The following is a 12,871-nucleotide window of genomic DNA, read 5'->3' as shown; positions in this document are numbered from 1 at the left end:
GTCAGGTGTGTGTGTGTGTGTGTGTGTGCGTGTGCGTGCGTGCGTGCGTGCGTGCGTGTGTGTGTGTGTGTGTGTGTGTGTGTGTGTGTGTGTGTGTGCGTGATGTGCGCGCGCGCGTGTGTTCCTCGTCAATGATGACCGCCATCGCAAGGATTGCCGCCGCGTCCACACCCGCCGCCACATCGACCACGTACGTGTCCAGATCCGACACGAGCTGCGAGGGCCAGGGCGAGCGAGGGTGGCGGCGCGGCTTTCTCTTCCTGGCCAGGGCGAGCGAGGGTGGCGGCGCGGCGCCGCTCGCGCTTTCTCTTCCTAAAATTATGTTCCTCCGCGGCGGAGTGAGCGAGGTGTGTGTGCGCGCGTGATGAGAGATTTGATCGAGAGAGGCGGGACAGGGCTGTGTGTCGGGGCGAGCGAGGGTGGCGGCGCGCGAGGCTCGGGGTGATCGAGGGCCATACGCAGGTGAGATTTCCCGAGATTCCCCGAGGGCCGTTGCGAGCCGTGCTCTGCGGGGCGCGGGAGAGAGAGGGAGAGGGAGGGGGAGGGGGAGAGGGAGGGGGAGGGAGAGGGAGAGGGAGAGGGAGAGGGAGAGGGAGAGGGAGAGGGAGAGGGAGAGGGAGAGGGAGGGGGAGGGGGGGCGGGGGGGAGAGCGCGCGTGCAGGGTCTGCAAGTGCCTCCGGCCCTCTCTGGAATCTCGGAGAATCTCGGGGAATCTCGGGGGATCTCAGATCCGCGTGCCTCTGGCGCCCGCCGCACCCTCGCGATCGTGTCTCCCCAGCCGGCCTTGAAGGTGTAGGTGCGGTCGAGGAAGGAGCCTGCGTGTGTACCATACCTCCAGAGTATCGAATCCAGTGTGGGCTCAGCCCGGTGGGTGGTGCGGTAGCAAAGGTGGGAGAGCTGACCAAAGCACGTGCTGAATACACCAACATCGGAGCGGGCGTACGGTCCTTGCAGTGTGTGGTGAGAGCACCGGGTGAATACGAGGGACACAGCACCAAATGCGGCGAGTGCGTTGAAGCACGTGTCCTCTTGAGCGCTTTGGGAGACAAGAAGAACACAGGCTACTCCGCTGCTAGGGGAAGGCGCCCTCGGCTTCAAAGTCGGCAAACGGGTTCGCGTCGCCCTCGTAGTAAAACTGCGGGCGAGGGTGAGGGCGAGGGGTTGGTGGACGGGGTCGCGTCGCCCTCGTAGTAAAACTGCGGGCGAGGGTGAGGGTGAGGGGTTGGTGGACGGGGTCGCGTTGCCCTCTCGTAGTAAAACGGCGCGCCCGCGCGCCCGACGGCACCAGGTACGAGGGCAACTCGGGGCGTCAGACGCTGGCTCGGAGCGAAGCCCGCCGGGCGATCACTTGTACTTTGGCGTACTCTCGGGTACTCTCGGGTACTCTCGGGTGATCCGACCTTGTACTTTGGCGTCATCGACATCCACTCGCGCTCGACCTTTGCGACGCACTCGCCGCCGTCGGCCGAGTAGATGTCGTAACACGTCGACGCGGCGATGGCGCGCCGCTCGACGCTGCAGAACTTGGCGCCGCTCGACGCCTCCTTGAAGGCGAGCTTGTCAAGGACCCAGCCGCCGAGATTGATGTTGCCTCCGTCGATGGTGATGACCTCCTGCCCGGAGAGGTCGCGGACGCGAAAGTCTTCGCCCGAGAAGGAGAACATCTTCTCCTGCAGCTGGTAGCTTGCTGGCTGCTTCTTGACCAGCGATGGCAAAAGCGGCCTTTCGTACGGCTTCTGCTCTTTGAGCGCGTCGCCCATGATGTCGCCAAAGAGGTTGGCGGAAATCGGGCCGCTGCGCGCAAGCGGCGACGGCGGCAACCTCATCGGAGAAGAGGCCGCGGAGAGAAGGACGCGCTCGAGCAGCCTCATGAAATGCCTCTTGCGACCAGAAGAGCTTAAAAGAATTTTATCGATCAACACTTTCGATAGACCGAAAGTAAGATCGTTCGGTGCAGAAACCCCGGCCATGCCCATGTAACGCAATTGTGCTCGGTTTTTTTCTGCGACGTCTCGCCAAGTCTTCTGGACCCATCGATGGCCGTCGCCTCGACGCCGCTCGTCGCGGCACCATCGTGCCCGGCCTGGGCGAAGCGTCGTCGACTGCCCCCATCGCCGCCGTCGCCGCCGCCGTCGCCGCCGAGCCCACCGTCGGTGCCTCCCCCTCCGTCGCCGCCGCCGCCTCCCCTGGGCGACATCTCTCCCTCCCCGCCGCCGCCGGGGCCGTCGACTCCACCCGCGTCGCCTCCCCCGCCGCCCTCGCCGTCGATGCCGCCTCCTCCCTTGCCGCCTCCGTCTCCCAACCCGCCAGAGTCGGACGGCGGACTGCGCAGGCTGGAGGAGGCCAGTGACGGGGTGAGGGCGGGCAAGCGCGTTCTCCGGAGCGGGGTTGGAAGGGGGTAGATCAAGGGGGCACAGGCAGTTGCACCGACCCTCTCACGTCTGTGGCAGCCCAGCTGTCTGAGTGTCTTGTGAGTTTGTGTGTCGGTGCGTCGCTCGCGCGTGTCGTCCTCTTCTGTCCCGCGTCCACCCAGTTACCGCGTTGGTGGAAGAGTGCATCTGTTCTTTTGCTCCCCGTAGTGCATCTGTTCTTTTGCTCCCAAATTGTACCCGTCGGTGGAAGAGGGTTTTTGCCTTGCGGCGCACGCAACGCCGAAATTCTTTTTTTCTGATTTCGTCGGAGGCACTTCCTCAAAGCTCGCCAAGTGTGACTGGGCCTCCTCCACAGAGCGGAGATGGATTTCGATCTGTACGCCCTCGCTGGAGTCAAGAAGGTGGATCTGCTCGAGGACGAGAAGAAGTCGCCCCGGAGTAGCGAGACTAGCGAGTGCTCTGGCCGAGTGGTCGTGGAGCTTGTGCCGGGATCAAACAACACGGTAAGAGTCGAGCTCAAGAGCCAGCCGGCGGCGTCCGCCTGAGCATGCTTCACAATCGTGCATGTTGCCCCCCCCCGCTGTCAAATACGTCGCGCTCCGCTACACAGGAGTGCCGGGGTGCGAGTTCAACGTTAGAGGAGTCAGGGCATGTGGAATCATCGTTTGGCTGAGGTTGACGCATGTGGAAGACCGTACTTGCCGTCTTGGAGTCGGGGCTCGGTCTCCTCGAGTCTGCTAGGACGGCGCTGCGCCAGGGCGCGAAGGAAGAGAGATACGTGTGTTTCATCATTTTCACAACGCACGGAAAAATATACAGACGAGATGCACGCGCGCCACTCGCACTCCGTACTCACCCTTCGGTCGGATGCCCCGCGTCCCCCGCCGGTGTTGAGCAGGGTGAGAGAGAACCCGGCGGAGAGGCAGCGAGACGCGGAGTCCGGAGTAGACGCGGCGTCGCGGGGGGGGAGTGTGCCGAGAGAAGGCCCCTGAGTGGCTGAGAGAAATGCGCTATATGCAGCGAGCTCGCCCCACCAATGCAAACCGCTCCGCTACGCGCCGTGAGGCGCGCAGAGCAGGCCAAACGCCCACGAGGTGTGCGCGCTGCCCGCCGAGCGAGCGACGAGCAGCGCGAGCGCCAGCAGCAGGATGACGCCGAGTGCAAAGACGAGCAGCGACGGGTGGCGCAGCCGCTGCACGAGGGCGTACGAAGCGCGCCGGCCCAAGTATGCGGAGGCGAAGCCGAGGCAGAGGGCCCAAGCGGCGTAGCCGGGCTGAGGCGCGAGCACCCCTTGGAGGAGGTAGTGCACGAGGTCGGAGGAGGAGGTGAAGAGGATCATGAAGGCGGACGTGCTGCTGGCGACCTGCGGCAGCATGCCGAGCGCCAGTAGCAGCGGCGCCATCAGCTCCCCTCCGCCCAACCCGATGAGGCCCGCGACCATCCCCACCAGCAGTGCGAGACCCGCCGCACAGACCGCCGCCGCGCCGCCCCACTCCAGGTCACCCTCTAGCCGAGGCTGAGCGCCGCGAGAACGCGCCGCGAGCCGCGCGCCGCCGGCCGTGGCGGCGGCGACGGCGGCGAGCAGACCCAGCTTCCAGCCGAGGTAGGGTGCGGAGCACCGGTCGGTGGCGCCGCTGAGCTGCACGCCGAGATCGTCCAGCAGGAAGAGCGCCCAAAAGGCCGAGAGCAGGGCAACTCTGGAGCAAATCGGCGAATGCTGGCCCAGCGCCGCCGCGGCCGCATGGCCTCCGCCCTCGCCGCATCCGCGCTCGCCGCCGCCCTCGCCGCCGCCCTCGCCCCCGCCCTCGCCCCCGCCCTCGCCGCCGGCGCCAGAATCGTCGCGGCTCGGCAGTCGCGGTCTCGACGGCGGCGCGGCCGGCTGCAGCAGCGAGCGCCGCGCGTCCGCAGAGCCTTCGTCGCTGCAGCTCCGCCGGCCGCGCTGCTGCTGAACCGCGGCCGAATCGTCGCGCACCGCGCCCTCCACCGACGGCGCGGACGGCGCCGCCGACGCACGAGCGCCTGTCGGCGCCCGCTGCTGCTGCTGCTTGCCCGCGCGCTCTCGAGCAAAGTCTCGCGCCGCGTGCGCCCAAGTCTTTACTGCGGCGAGGGCGAGCACCACGCACGAGAGGAGCACGAGCAGCGGCGCCGGGAGGACGGGCGAGAGGACAACCCCCAACGCGTTCCCGCCGAGCATCATCGGCAGCAGCAGCAGCGGCGCGTCGAAGTCGACCACCGGCCGGCTCGGGTCGGCTGGGTGGCGGCGCGGAAGGTTGACGATGTTCTGTGCGACGGCGTTGCCGAAGACCATGACGTGCGAGATAGGCACCGCTTCCTCGATCAGGAAGCCCATCACGATCAGCAGCAGCGGCACGTTGAGCCCGCCGCCGCCGATGCCAGACGCGCCGGCGAGTGTTCCCGCCGCAAAGAGCACCGCGCTGCCGTACCCGTCGATAGGACCGAGCGGGAGCAGCGACTTGTGCAGGCAGACGTGGCAGTCCGCAGGGTCTGCGCTCGGTGCGGCGCACGAGATGTTGCCTCCGGACGTGAGCAGCGGGTCGAGGGCGCACGTGCGGCCGGCGCTGCACCGTGGCTGCGAGGCGTTGCAGTGCAGGCTGAGCAGCGCGTCCGTGTCGCGCGGCGGGTCGACGATCGAGTGGAGAGGCAGCGAGAAGGAGCGGGGCCTTTGCAAGGGCACGAGCACGAGCGACGAAGCGGCGGCGAGGAGCATGTGCATGGCGCACAGCGGCCAGGCTGAGCCTGCCCCGCGAACACGGTCGACTTGGGGAAGCGTTCTGCCGAAATGCTCAACCAAGCGCTGCGAGTGCCAACCACGTTCGGATCGCTCCTCATCGCAAACCCTGTCAGCAGTTAACCCTCGGGTACGTTCGTAAGAGCCACATACACTGAGAGAGAGAGAGAACTTCGCCGCCGCAATGGCGCTGCCTTGGCTGCTCGCAGCCTTGGCCGCTGCGGTTGACCCGAATGGATCCACATTCGCACCGCTTCACCTCCCGTCCCGTCCAGCTTCGCAGTGCCTTGCTGATGAGCCATGCGCGCACGTGCGCGCGCGCGTGCGCGCGCGCGTGCGCGGCATGCGCGGCCAGGGCGCAGGCAAGTGCCTGAGGGCATGGGGGTGGGCGCCACCCTGGGGCTACCCATAGCATCGTCGGCTCAGTGATGGGTATCCAAGGTAGGAACAGGTCCCCGCCCGTGCGCGAGCGAGGTGGCCTGTGAGTGAGCCAGACTCGATCCTCGGCATGCGCATTCTAAGCCGTTCCGACTTCCCCACAACTGGAGAGTACCTTGCGTATCGGCGCGACACGTACACGAAAGTGACCGGCCGGGATCTCTGTAGCTCGAGGCGGGACGCCAAAAAAATCGGTATACGTAAGAGCTACATACACCGAAAATGAGTCCGGCTCGGGTGTGATCTGTGATCTGTAAGGGTGCGCCCGCTCGGTTGTGGTTATCAGTGTATGTACTAGTAGCTCTTATTAGCTCTCCTGACGTCGAGAGCTCACACGCGTCACAGCCCGCTCGCCTCTTTTCCGTGCACAAACTTCAGCAGCTCCGGAATCGCGTCCTGGAGCTTCTGGGAGGCGCTGGCCAGGTTGGCCATGAAGGTCTCGTGGTTGGGCGTCTCGTCATCCACGATGTCGGTCACCGTCTTCAGCGCCAGCACCGGCACCCCAAACAGTCCAGCCACCTCTGGTCAAACTATTAGCCTCATAATGAGGAAAAGGCTAATAGCGATTTCAAATAGTGCTACTATTAGCTCAGAGGGGCTAATAGTGCAATTATTAGGTGTGCTAATAGCCGATGTCCTAATAATGGACCCTCATAATGCGCACTTAGCGATTTCGCGATTCATGCCGCATGCTTCACGGCGCGCCCCGGCCTAATAGCTGGGCCTCATAGCGACATGCCGGCCACGGAGCTCGTCGCGCCCATGCCGCCATCGGCGCCCGCTGACCATCTGGCGTGCAGCGAGAAACCCTCTGCGAGCTGGCGCCAGCGTGGTGGTTTGGCGGCGTGCGGCGCAGCGCTGGTCTTCTTGGCGTCCATCCACGGTGATCGCGGAGGATCCGGCGAGAAGCCTTGCGCTGCCATCGGTCAAGGCGCAGCTGGACGAGACGATGCGAGAGGAAGGCCGGCGGCTTTTCGAAGCGCAGCACGACCTGCCGCGCCCGGCGCGCTGATGCCGACCACTGCAGGGTGTGTTGTCGACGAGCAGCTGTTTTTCTTGTTTGACTTGGCGATTTGAGAGTCGCGCACAGCACACTGGCCAGTGTGCTCCTCGCTCGCTCCCCGCTCGCCTCGGTGACCTGTCGCCCACCAGCGCGCGGCGACCGCGCGCACACCACCAGCGCGCGGCGACCGCGCACACCGCGCCCGCCGGCTCTCCGCCCTCCTCACCACCCGTCGGCGCTGTCCGCAGGCATGTGAGGCGGAACGGCGACCGCACAGCGCGCGCGGGTGTGGAGAACGTGATCAACCGCCGGGCTTCGGCCCCTCGCCGGCGCAGCGCCGGCGAGGTCCTGGGTCATCCCCGGGCGGCGGTCCGGGCGGCAGCAGATCTCTGCGCCGCCCGCATCCTGTTCGTGATCAGGGCGTGCGCAGTTTGAAATTGCAAGGTCCGAGCGCGCGCCCGCGCCCGCCGCGCCCCGCACGCAGCCACATCCTGCGTTCTGCGGCGGCAGCGGCCTTATCTCTCTCTCTCCCTTCTCTCCCAAGCCGTGCGCACCGTCGCCGCGCGCGCGCGCCGCCGCAAGCTGCCGGGCTGACGCTCGTCCCCGTGCCCCTGTTGCGCAGGCAACACCCGCGCTCGTGCGGACCGCACGACCAGCTTCCTGCTCGCGCCGCCCTCGCTGTGGCCCGGCGTCTCCGCCGGCGGCTGGTGCGTCAAGGTGATGAAGAGCACCACCAAGCCTGACGTCACCACGGTCAAGTTCAACGACTCCACGTTCTCGTTCGCCGTGGTTGCCTCATGGAAGCCCGTCTCCTAGAGAGTCGGCGCCATCGCTCTTGCCGCGCCGCGCGTAGTGCGCGTCGCGCGGGTACCGCACTATTAGGGCACTATTAGGGCCACTATTAGGCTCTCATAGTGCCCTAATAGCGCCCTAATAGTCGCTATTAGCCCATCTCATAGTGGTGTTCTAATAGCTCCAGACGTTATGAAGCTCAGCTATTAGCCCCTCTGAGCTAATAGTAGCACTATTTGAAATCGCTATTAGCCTTTTCCTCATTATGAGGCTAATAGTTTGACCAGTGCACGCACACACACACACACACACACACACACACACACACACACACACACACACACACACACACACCGCTCACCCACGCGCACCGGGCCTTGCACTTTAAATGCCGTGGGGCTCCTGTCGTTAGACGTGGAGACGCGAGGGTCGCCCCCCCTTGCCCCACCACCTCGTGTGTGTGGAGAAGTTTACCTTACCTTACCTTACCGGGACGGCATGGAGGGGGAGAGGAAGAGCAAGGGCGAGAGGGGACTGGGGACGGGTCGCTGGCATACTAGGGGGGGAAGGGTGGTGGGCGGCGACCGCCGCATACCGTCCTATGGCGGCGAGTATCGCTACGCCAGGGAAGACAAGGACGTCGACGTGCAGCTGCTGCTGTTCGAGTCGTTCACGGTGGGTTCGGGAAGGGGGTCGGCGAGATCCTCTGGAAGGCGGCGAACGTGCTGCAGAAACAAGCTGACGCGGGCCCAGTACCTCGATGAGGTGACTTGGACCACCAAGAATTGGCTAGGGCTGCAGAAGCAGCGTATCTCAGACTGAGTCGTTCTTCACACGGCCATTTGGAGTTTGCTCCCCTCTTCGGAGACTCCGTTCTGTCTCTCGTGAGAGTGTTTTCGAGCTCAACCAGCAGAGGTAGAAGAGGCTTCTACCCTTCCTTCGTTTCCTTCTGCATCTAAAATAAAACTACGGTTGTCCTTGTATCGTCCGTCCGCACACATTCCGGCCTTCACGACGCTGCGCCCCTGGCTTGGGGGACATAGGCTCTGGGTGGTCACGGGTGGTCCCCGCGGGCAAACCGATACCATCTCGTGCACGGCCTCGCCGTGTGTGTGCTCCGCGCACGCACTGGCACACGTCTCTCAGAGAGGCGTAACGGTCGTCACACGAGGTTAAAGTGTCCGAAGCGCACTGCACAGGCAGCTGCGGCGCTGCACCGGGGCACCATCCAGCGCCGACGGCCGAGAGGACGCCATCCTGTGGGCCCGAGAGCGATGTGCGTGTGTCCGCCTTGCGTTTGTTTTCATAACATCGAAGGCTAGCTCACAAAAATCTGAGTCTTTTTTGTTTTCTTTTTCAGTGTTTTTCATTGGCTCTTACGAACATACCCGAGGGTTTGCGATGAGGAGCGATCCGAACGTGGCATTCGCTTGAGAGCGCCTTCGTTGTTAATAATACATTCGGTCGGATGGTTAGGTTAGGTAGGGAGGTGAAGAACAGTCAGGCTCGGACTGTGGACACCAACGCGGTATGGGTGGACGCGGGACAGATGATGACGACACGCACGAGCGACACACAGACACAATGCTCACAAGACACGCAGCCAGCGGGTTGCCACACACCCTGAGTGTGCGTACACATCCAATCACTCAGGGCCACGTCCCCCCTGTCGCCCCCCCCAGCACTCCAAGGTGCCAAGGGCACAAACACAGCACAACAACACAGACAGGCGACAGGGGCGAACGTGTGAGACTAGAGCAGGCTGGCTCCGCCTCTATAGCAATCTAGCCGGCCGCAAGGCCGGACAAGACCGTGTGTGGGGTCATGTGAGGTGTCTATGGACGCTCCCTCACAGGCTAGCGGCCAGCCGCTAGCCCTAACTCGCACTCATGGGTGACGGTGGTTCATTGGATGAGTGTTCGCGAGCAGAAGCGCGTGTGCTGAATCTAGATCGCACGCCGTGGCGTATGACTTGGGTAGGCGTGCGACCGCAGCGCGCCCGCCGTAAGCTCGACGGGGCGCGCGTGAGTGTCAGCTAGGAGTTTGCCAGTACAAGAGCTATCCTGGTCTTTCCGAAGACGAGCCCCGCGCTACGGGTGCCAGCCGTGCCTTCGCGGGTGTCGCCCTTCGAGCCGCGTCCCGTCGGCACCGTCCCTGACGGTGCGTCTCGCCTCTGCGACACACACTCGACGAGGACGGTCCCGCCGACGGGAACGTGTCGCGCGCCGGCGACGATTGCGGCGTGTGTGTGTGGTGTGTTAGTACGAAGCGCCGCTTCGACGAAGCGAGGTTGGCAGGCGCCCCTCGCGACTCGGATGATCACTTGTCGCAGTCACAGTATTCGGACACACAACCAGCTATACTCTAAACCTCTGAGGGTGTTCGCCACGGAACTCACCACCAACGGGCATCTGCTCTTGAACTTGCGCCCGGAGCCCGTTGAGAGTGAGGAGCATGATCGTTGCCGCGGCGACACGCGGCATCTCCATGCCCGATGCCAAAGAGACTCGCGAGAGGAACGAGACGGAGAGAAAGAGCACGGAGGGGACGAGGTACTGAACCACAACAGGCTAATGAAGTCGGGCCTCTCCCGACCCGCCATCGTTGCCTAAGGGAGGATCCTATCGGCCACTAGACCATGACAGATCAGAGGCGTACACGCCCTGTCCCAGCTCCCCCACTCCTCACACTGGGTTTGCAGTGCGCGACCTCGCCACCTCGCTACCAGGGCAAACCCCCTCTCTCCCCCTAGGTGCTGCACTGGACGTCCATAGAAGGCGCGCGGCAGAGGCGGGAGGGAGGCGGGGAGAATCTAGCTCGCTCTGGCAGGGAGGCAAGGGTGTGATAGAGTGTTAGGGTGAGAACAGGCGGAGCGTGTGTGCCTGGACGCGATTGGGAGGGCACTTGCGACGAGGCATGGTTAGGCGAGTGGCAGTCGCTGGTGCGGACTTGCTGAGTCGTGTGTGCTCCTTTTTGCTTGCTAAGACTGCAACAATTGTTTTTTAACCACAACAGGCTGGGAGAGCCGCAACCGGCTTGGCAACCCTTTCATATGTGACACTGACACCAGAATCCAGATCTTGTTTTGGTTGTTCGGACTCCTGCTTGCACTCGAAGTATTCCCACTCGTGACTCGAAGCCGACCGGCGCGGCCACAGAGCTGGCACGGCGACGCGGGGCCAGGAAGAGCAGCGAGAGAGCTGCACCTGCAGTGTGAGCACCACGGCATGCAAGAGTGAGCGCGCGTGGCCACGAGTCGTGCGCGCACGAGGCACGGAACGTGCTTGGACTAGAGGGCCCACAGCGTCCTAATCTAAAATCCGAGGATTGAGGATTCAGCCTTCGCTTTAGTGAGGCCAAAGTGAGTTTATGGATGGGTGAGAACGGTACGGAACGCGAGGAGTCACTCGGACCGACTCGTCGGTGACTCTGCTGCACGCCGTTTCAGATTTTTTCTCAGCGTGAGCGAGACGTGGAAGAGTGCCACCGTCGGGTAGGACGGGTCGGCCCGGAGTATCAGAGTAGCCGTCGTGGTCGCGGCGAGCAGCGCCGGCCACTCCGGCGCCGCGTCGGCGACATGGGAGCATGTCCACCGCCACTTCGCGGTCGCAGCGCTGTTTGTCGCCCAAAACGCCTAATGTACCTCTGGCGGGCCAAAGATCGACTCGCATGTCGATTTCGACTTGACGGGCGCATGCAGGCATCACGTCTCCATGCGCCCGTCAAGTCGGAGCCAGTCTGCGGCGACCACAGCCCTCGCAGGAGGTACATTAGAGCTTTTCAGAGTCAAGCGCGATTGCGCGAAATCCCACACTGGTGGATTTTGGGGCGCTGTGGGCCCCCTACTTGGACGTACAACGGTTCGGAACCCAAAACAACGCGTCGCTGCAGCGAGTGAAACGGATTAGTTGCCGCTTAAGTGCGGAGAACACGTGTTACCACGCTCTCGACGGGATGCAAGAACGTGACCGGGAGCGGGACCGGCCGAGACGCTCGACTGACTCTCTACGGCGCATGCAGCCACAGTGTACTCCATATATGCCACGGGAGCTGGCGGGCGCCACGCCTCGAGGGCAATACCACCGAACGGGCTGCCCGCCCGCCCCCCTTTTCTGCCCTCTCCCCTCGATGCGAAGCGCGCTGGCGCGGCCGCCCGCCCGTCGCCGCAACAGCGGCAGCCGCCGCACCGCTGCAGACGCCGCAACAGCGGTGGCGACGGCAGCAGCGGGACGTGTCGAGCTAGCAGCAGCGGCGGCGGCGGCGGCAAGGGGAAACGGCGCCTCAGTCGCGCCGTCGATCGCGGTCCCTGCTGCGGCTGCGCTCCCTCCTGCGCTCGCGGCGGTCGCGCGAACGCGAGCGGCGGTCGCTGCGGCGGTCGTCGCGCCTTGGTTGCAATCGTGTCACGCGCTCAGTGCGACAGTGCCCTCGGCAGAAGTGTGCACCACGCGTTGTCAGGAGGTGTCTGGGAGGTGGCTAGGGGTGTCCAGGAGGTGTCCAGGAGGTGAGCAGGAGGTGGCTAGGGGTGTCCAGGAGGTGTCCAGGAGGTGACCAGGAGGTGTCTGGGAGGTGGCTAGGAGGTGTCCAGGAGGTGTCCAGGAGGTGTCTAGGTCGTCGCGCCCGCGGTAGCTGTCGCGGTCTCCGCCGCGGTCGCCGCCGCGGTCGCCCCCTCCGTCGCGCCGCTCCGTGTTCCAGACCAGCTTGCCGCCCGCCTTTGGGGAGATATGGGGAGATATGGGGAGAGATGGGGAGAGATGGGGAGACGGGCCTGCCGCCCGCCCTTTGGGGTCGAGAAGTGCTGCCGAGGTGCAGCCGAGCTGCGGCCGAGATGCGGCCGAGGTGCTGCCGAGGTGCGGCCGAGGTGCAGCCGAGGTGCGGCCGAGGTGCAGCCGAGGAGGAGCGCGCAGTCAGGCAAGGTCGACCCGAGATCCGCCGAGATCCGCCGAGATCCGCCGAGATCCGCCGAGGTCGGCCCGGCGGCGCGAGCTGAGACGGAGCGCCGAGTTGCGCCGAGGTAGCGCCGAGGCAACGGCGCCCGCCTGGCTCGCGCCGCCATACCCGCCTCCTCCTCCGCCTCCGCCGTATCCTCCCCCAACGGGGTACCCGCCCCCTGCGCCGCCGTACCCCCCCGCGTCGCCGCCGTAGCCCGGCGGAGCGGCGGCCTACGTGCTGGAGCGCGCCACCCTCGGGGGCGGGAGATGTGGGGAGATATGGGGAGATATGGGGAGATATGGGCGGCCTACGTGCTGGAGCGCGCCACCCTCGGGAGATATGGGGAGATATGGGGAGATATGGGCGGCCTACGTGCTGGAGCGCGCCACCCTCGGGAGATATGGGGAGATATGGGGAGATATGGGGAGATATGGGGCGGGGATGCGGTCTCGCGCAGACTAGTCGGAGCACTGCGGGAAGACGAGGGGGTACGAAGAGAGTGGGTACGGCGGAGCACAGGAGACGGCTCAAAAAGTGGGGAGATATGGGGAGATATGGGGAGATATGGGGAGATATGGGGAGATATGG

The 12,871-nt window shown here is 64.6% G+C and overlaps 6 protein-coding genes across 6 annotated transcripts in view; 2 read left to right on the top strand and 4 right to left on the bottom strand.

The window, feature by feature from the left end:
- Positions 1 to 1,879, bottom strand: part of EMIHUDRAFT_424864 (hypothetical protein) — a gene marked incomplete at its 3' end in the record, with an annotated part of 2,183 nt that extends 304 nt beyond the window's left edge. The window contains exons 1-4 of the mRNA XM_005771453.1: positions 1,401 to 1,879; positions 1,087 to 1,135; positions 739 to 815; positions 140 to 214 (exon numbers count right to left, since the gene is read on the bottom strand). Of these exons, the coding sequence (XP_005771510.1) occupies positions 140 to 214; positions 739 to 815; positions 1,087 to 1,135; positions 1,401 to 1,871 (672 nt within the window). The 5' untranslated portion in view covers positions 1,872 to 1,879. The remainder of the gene's footprint in view (positions 1 to 139; positions 215 to 738; positions 816 to 1,086; positions 1,136 to 1,400) is intronic.
- An 828-nt stretch (positions 1,880 to 2,707) lies between these two features.
- Positions 2,708 to 3,186, top strand: EMIHUDRAFT_445007 (hypothetical protein). Its single transcript, XM_005771452.1, has one exon. The coding sequence runs from the start codon at positions 2,735 to 2,737 to the stop codon at positions 2,915 to 2,917; it is 183 nt and encodes a 60-aa protein (XP_005771509.1). The 5' UTR covers positions 2,708 to 2,734; the 3' UTR covers positions 2,918 to 3,186.
- Positions 3,187 to 3,423: 237 nt separating this feature from the next.
- EMIHUDRAFT_118179 (hypothetical protein) lies at positions 3,424 to 5,106 on the bottom strand (the record flags this gene model as incomplete). Its single annotated transcript, XM_005771451.1, has 1 exon — positions 3,424 to 5,106. The coding sequence occupies one exon, from the start codon at positions 5,104 to 5,106 to the stop codon at positions 3,424 to 3,426; it is 1,683 nt and encodes a 560-aa protein (XP_005771508.1).
- Positions 5,107 to 5,898: 792 nt separating this feature from the next.
- EMIHUDRAFT_243305 (hypothetical protein) lies at positions 5,899 to 6,482 on the bottom strand (the record flags this gene model as incomplete). Its single annotated transcript, XM_005771450.1, has 2 exons — positions 5,899 to 6,078; positions 6,306 to 6,482. 2 exons carry the CDS (start codon positions 6,480 to 6,482, stop codon positions 5,899 to 5,901), a joined length of 357 nt encoding a protein of 118 aa, XP_005771507.1.
- Positions 6,483 to 6,570: 88 nt separating this feature from the next.
- EMIHUDRAFT_243304 (hypothetical protein) lies at positions 6,571 to 7,378 on the top strand (the record flags this gene model as incomplete). Its single annotated transcript, XM_005771449.1, has 4 exons — positions 6,571 to 6,587; positions 6,811 to 6,907; positions 6,982 to 7,006; positions 7,185 to 7,378. 4 exons carry the CDS (start codon positions 6,571 to 6,573, stop codon positions 7,376 to 7,378), a joined length of 333 nt encoding a protein of 110 aa, XP_005771506.1.
- A 5,363-nt stretch (positions 7,379 to 12,741) lies between these two features.
- EMIHUDRAFT_243302 (hypothetical protein) overlaps positions 12,742 to 12,871 on the bottom strand; it is a gene marked incomplete at both ends in the record, with an annotated part of 1,712 nt that continues 1,582 nt past the window's right edge. Inside the window, one exon of the mRNA XM_005771448.1 lies at positions 12,742 to 12,753. Coding sequence (XP_005771505.1) covers positions 12,742 to 12,753 — 12 coding nt within the window. The remainder of the gene's footprint in view (positions 12,754 to 12,871) is intronic.

This window comes from Emiliania huxleyi (genome assembly GCF_000372725.1).
Source record: "Emiliania huxleyi CCMP1516 unplaced genomic scaffold EMIHUscaffold_384, whole genome shotgun sequence".
Lineage (NCBI taxonomy): Eukaryota > Haptophyta > Isochrysidales > Noelaerhabdaceae > Emiliania > Emiliania huxleyi.
This window is presented reverse-complemented; position numbering and strand designations above follow the sequence as displayed.

Coding starts and splice junctions, on each gene's coding strand:
- EMIHUDRAFT_445007 (XM_005771452.1), top strand. CDS start 2,735: ATGGATTTCGATCTGTACGCCCTCGCTGGAGTCAAGAAGGTGGATCTG.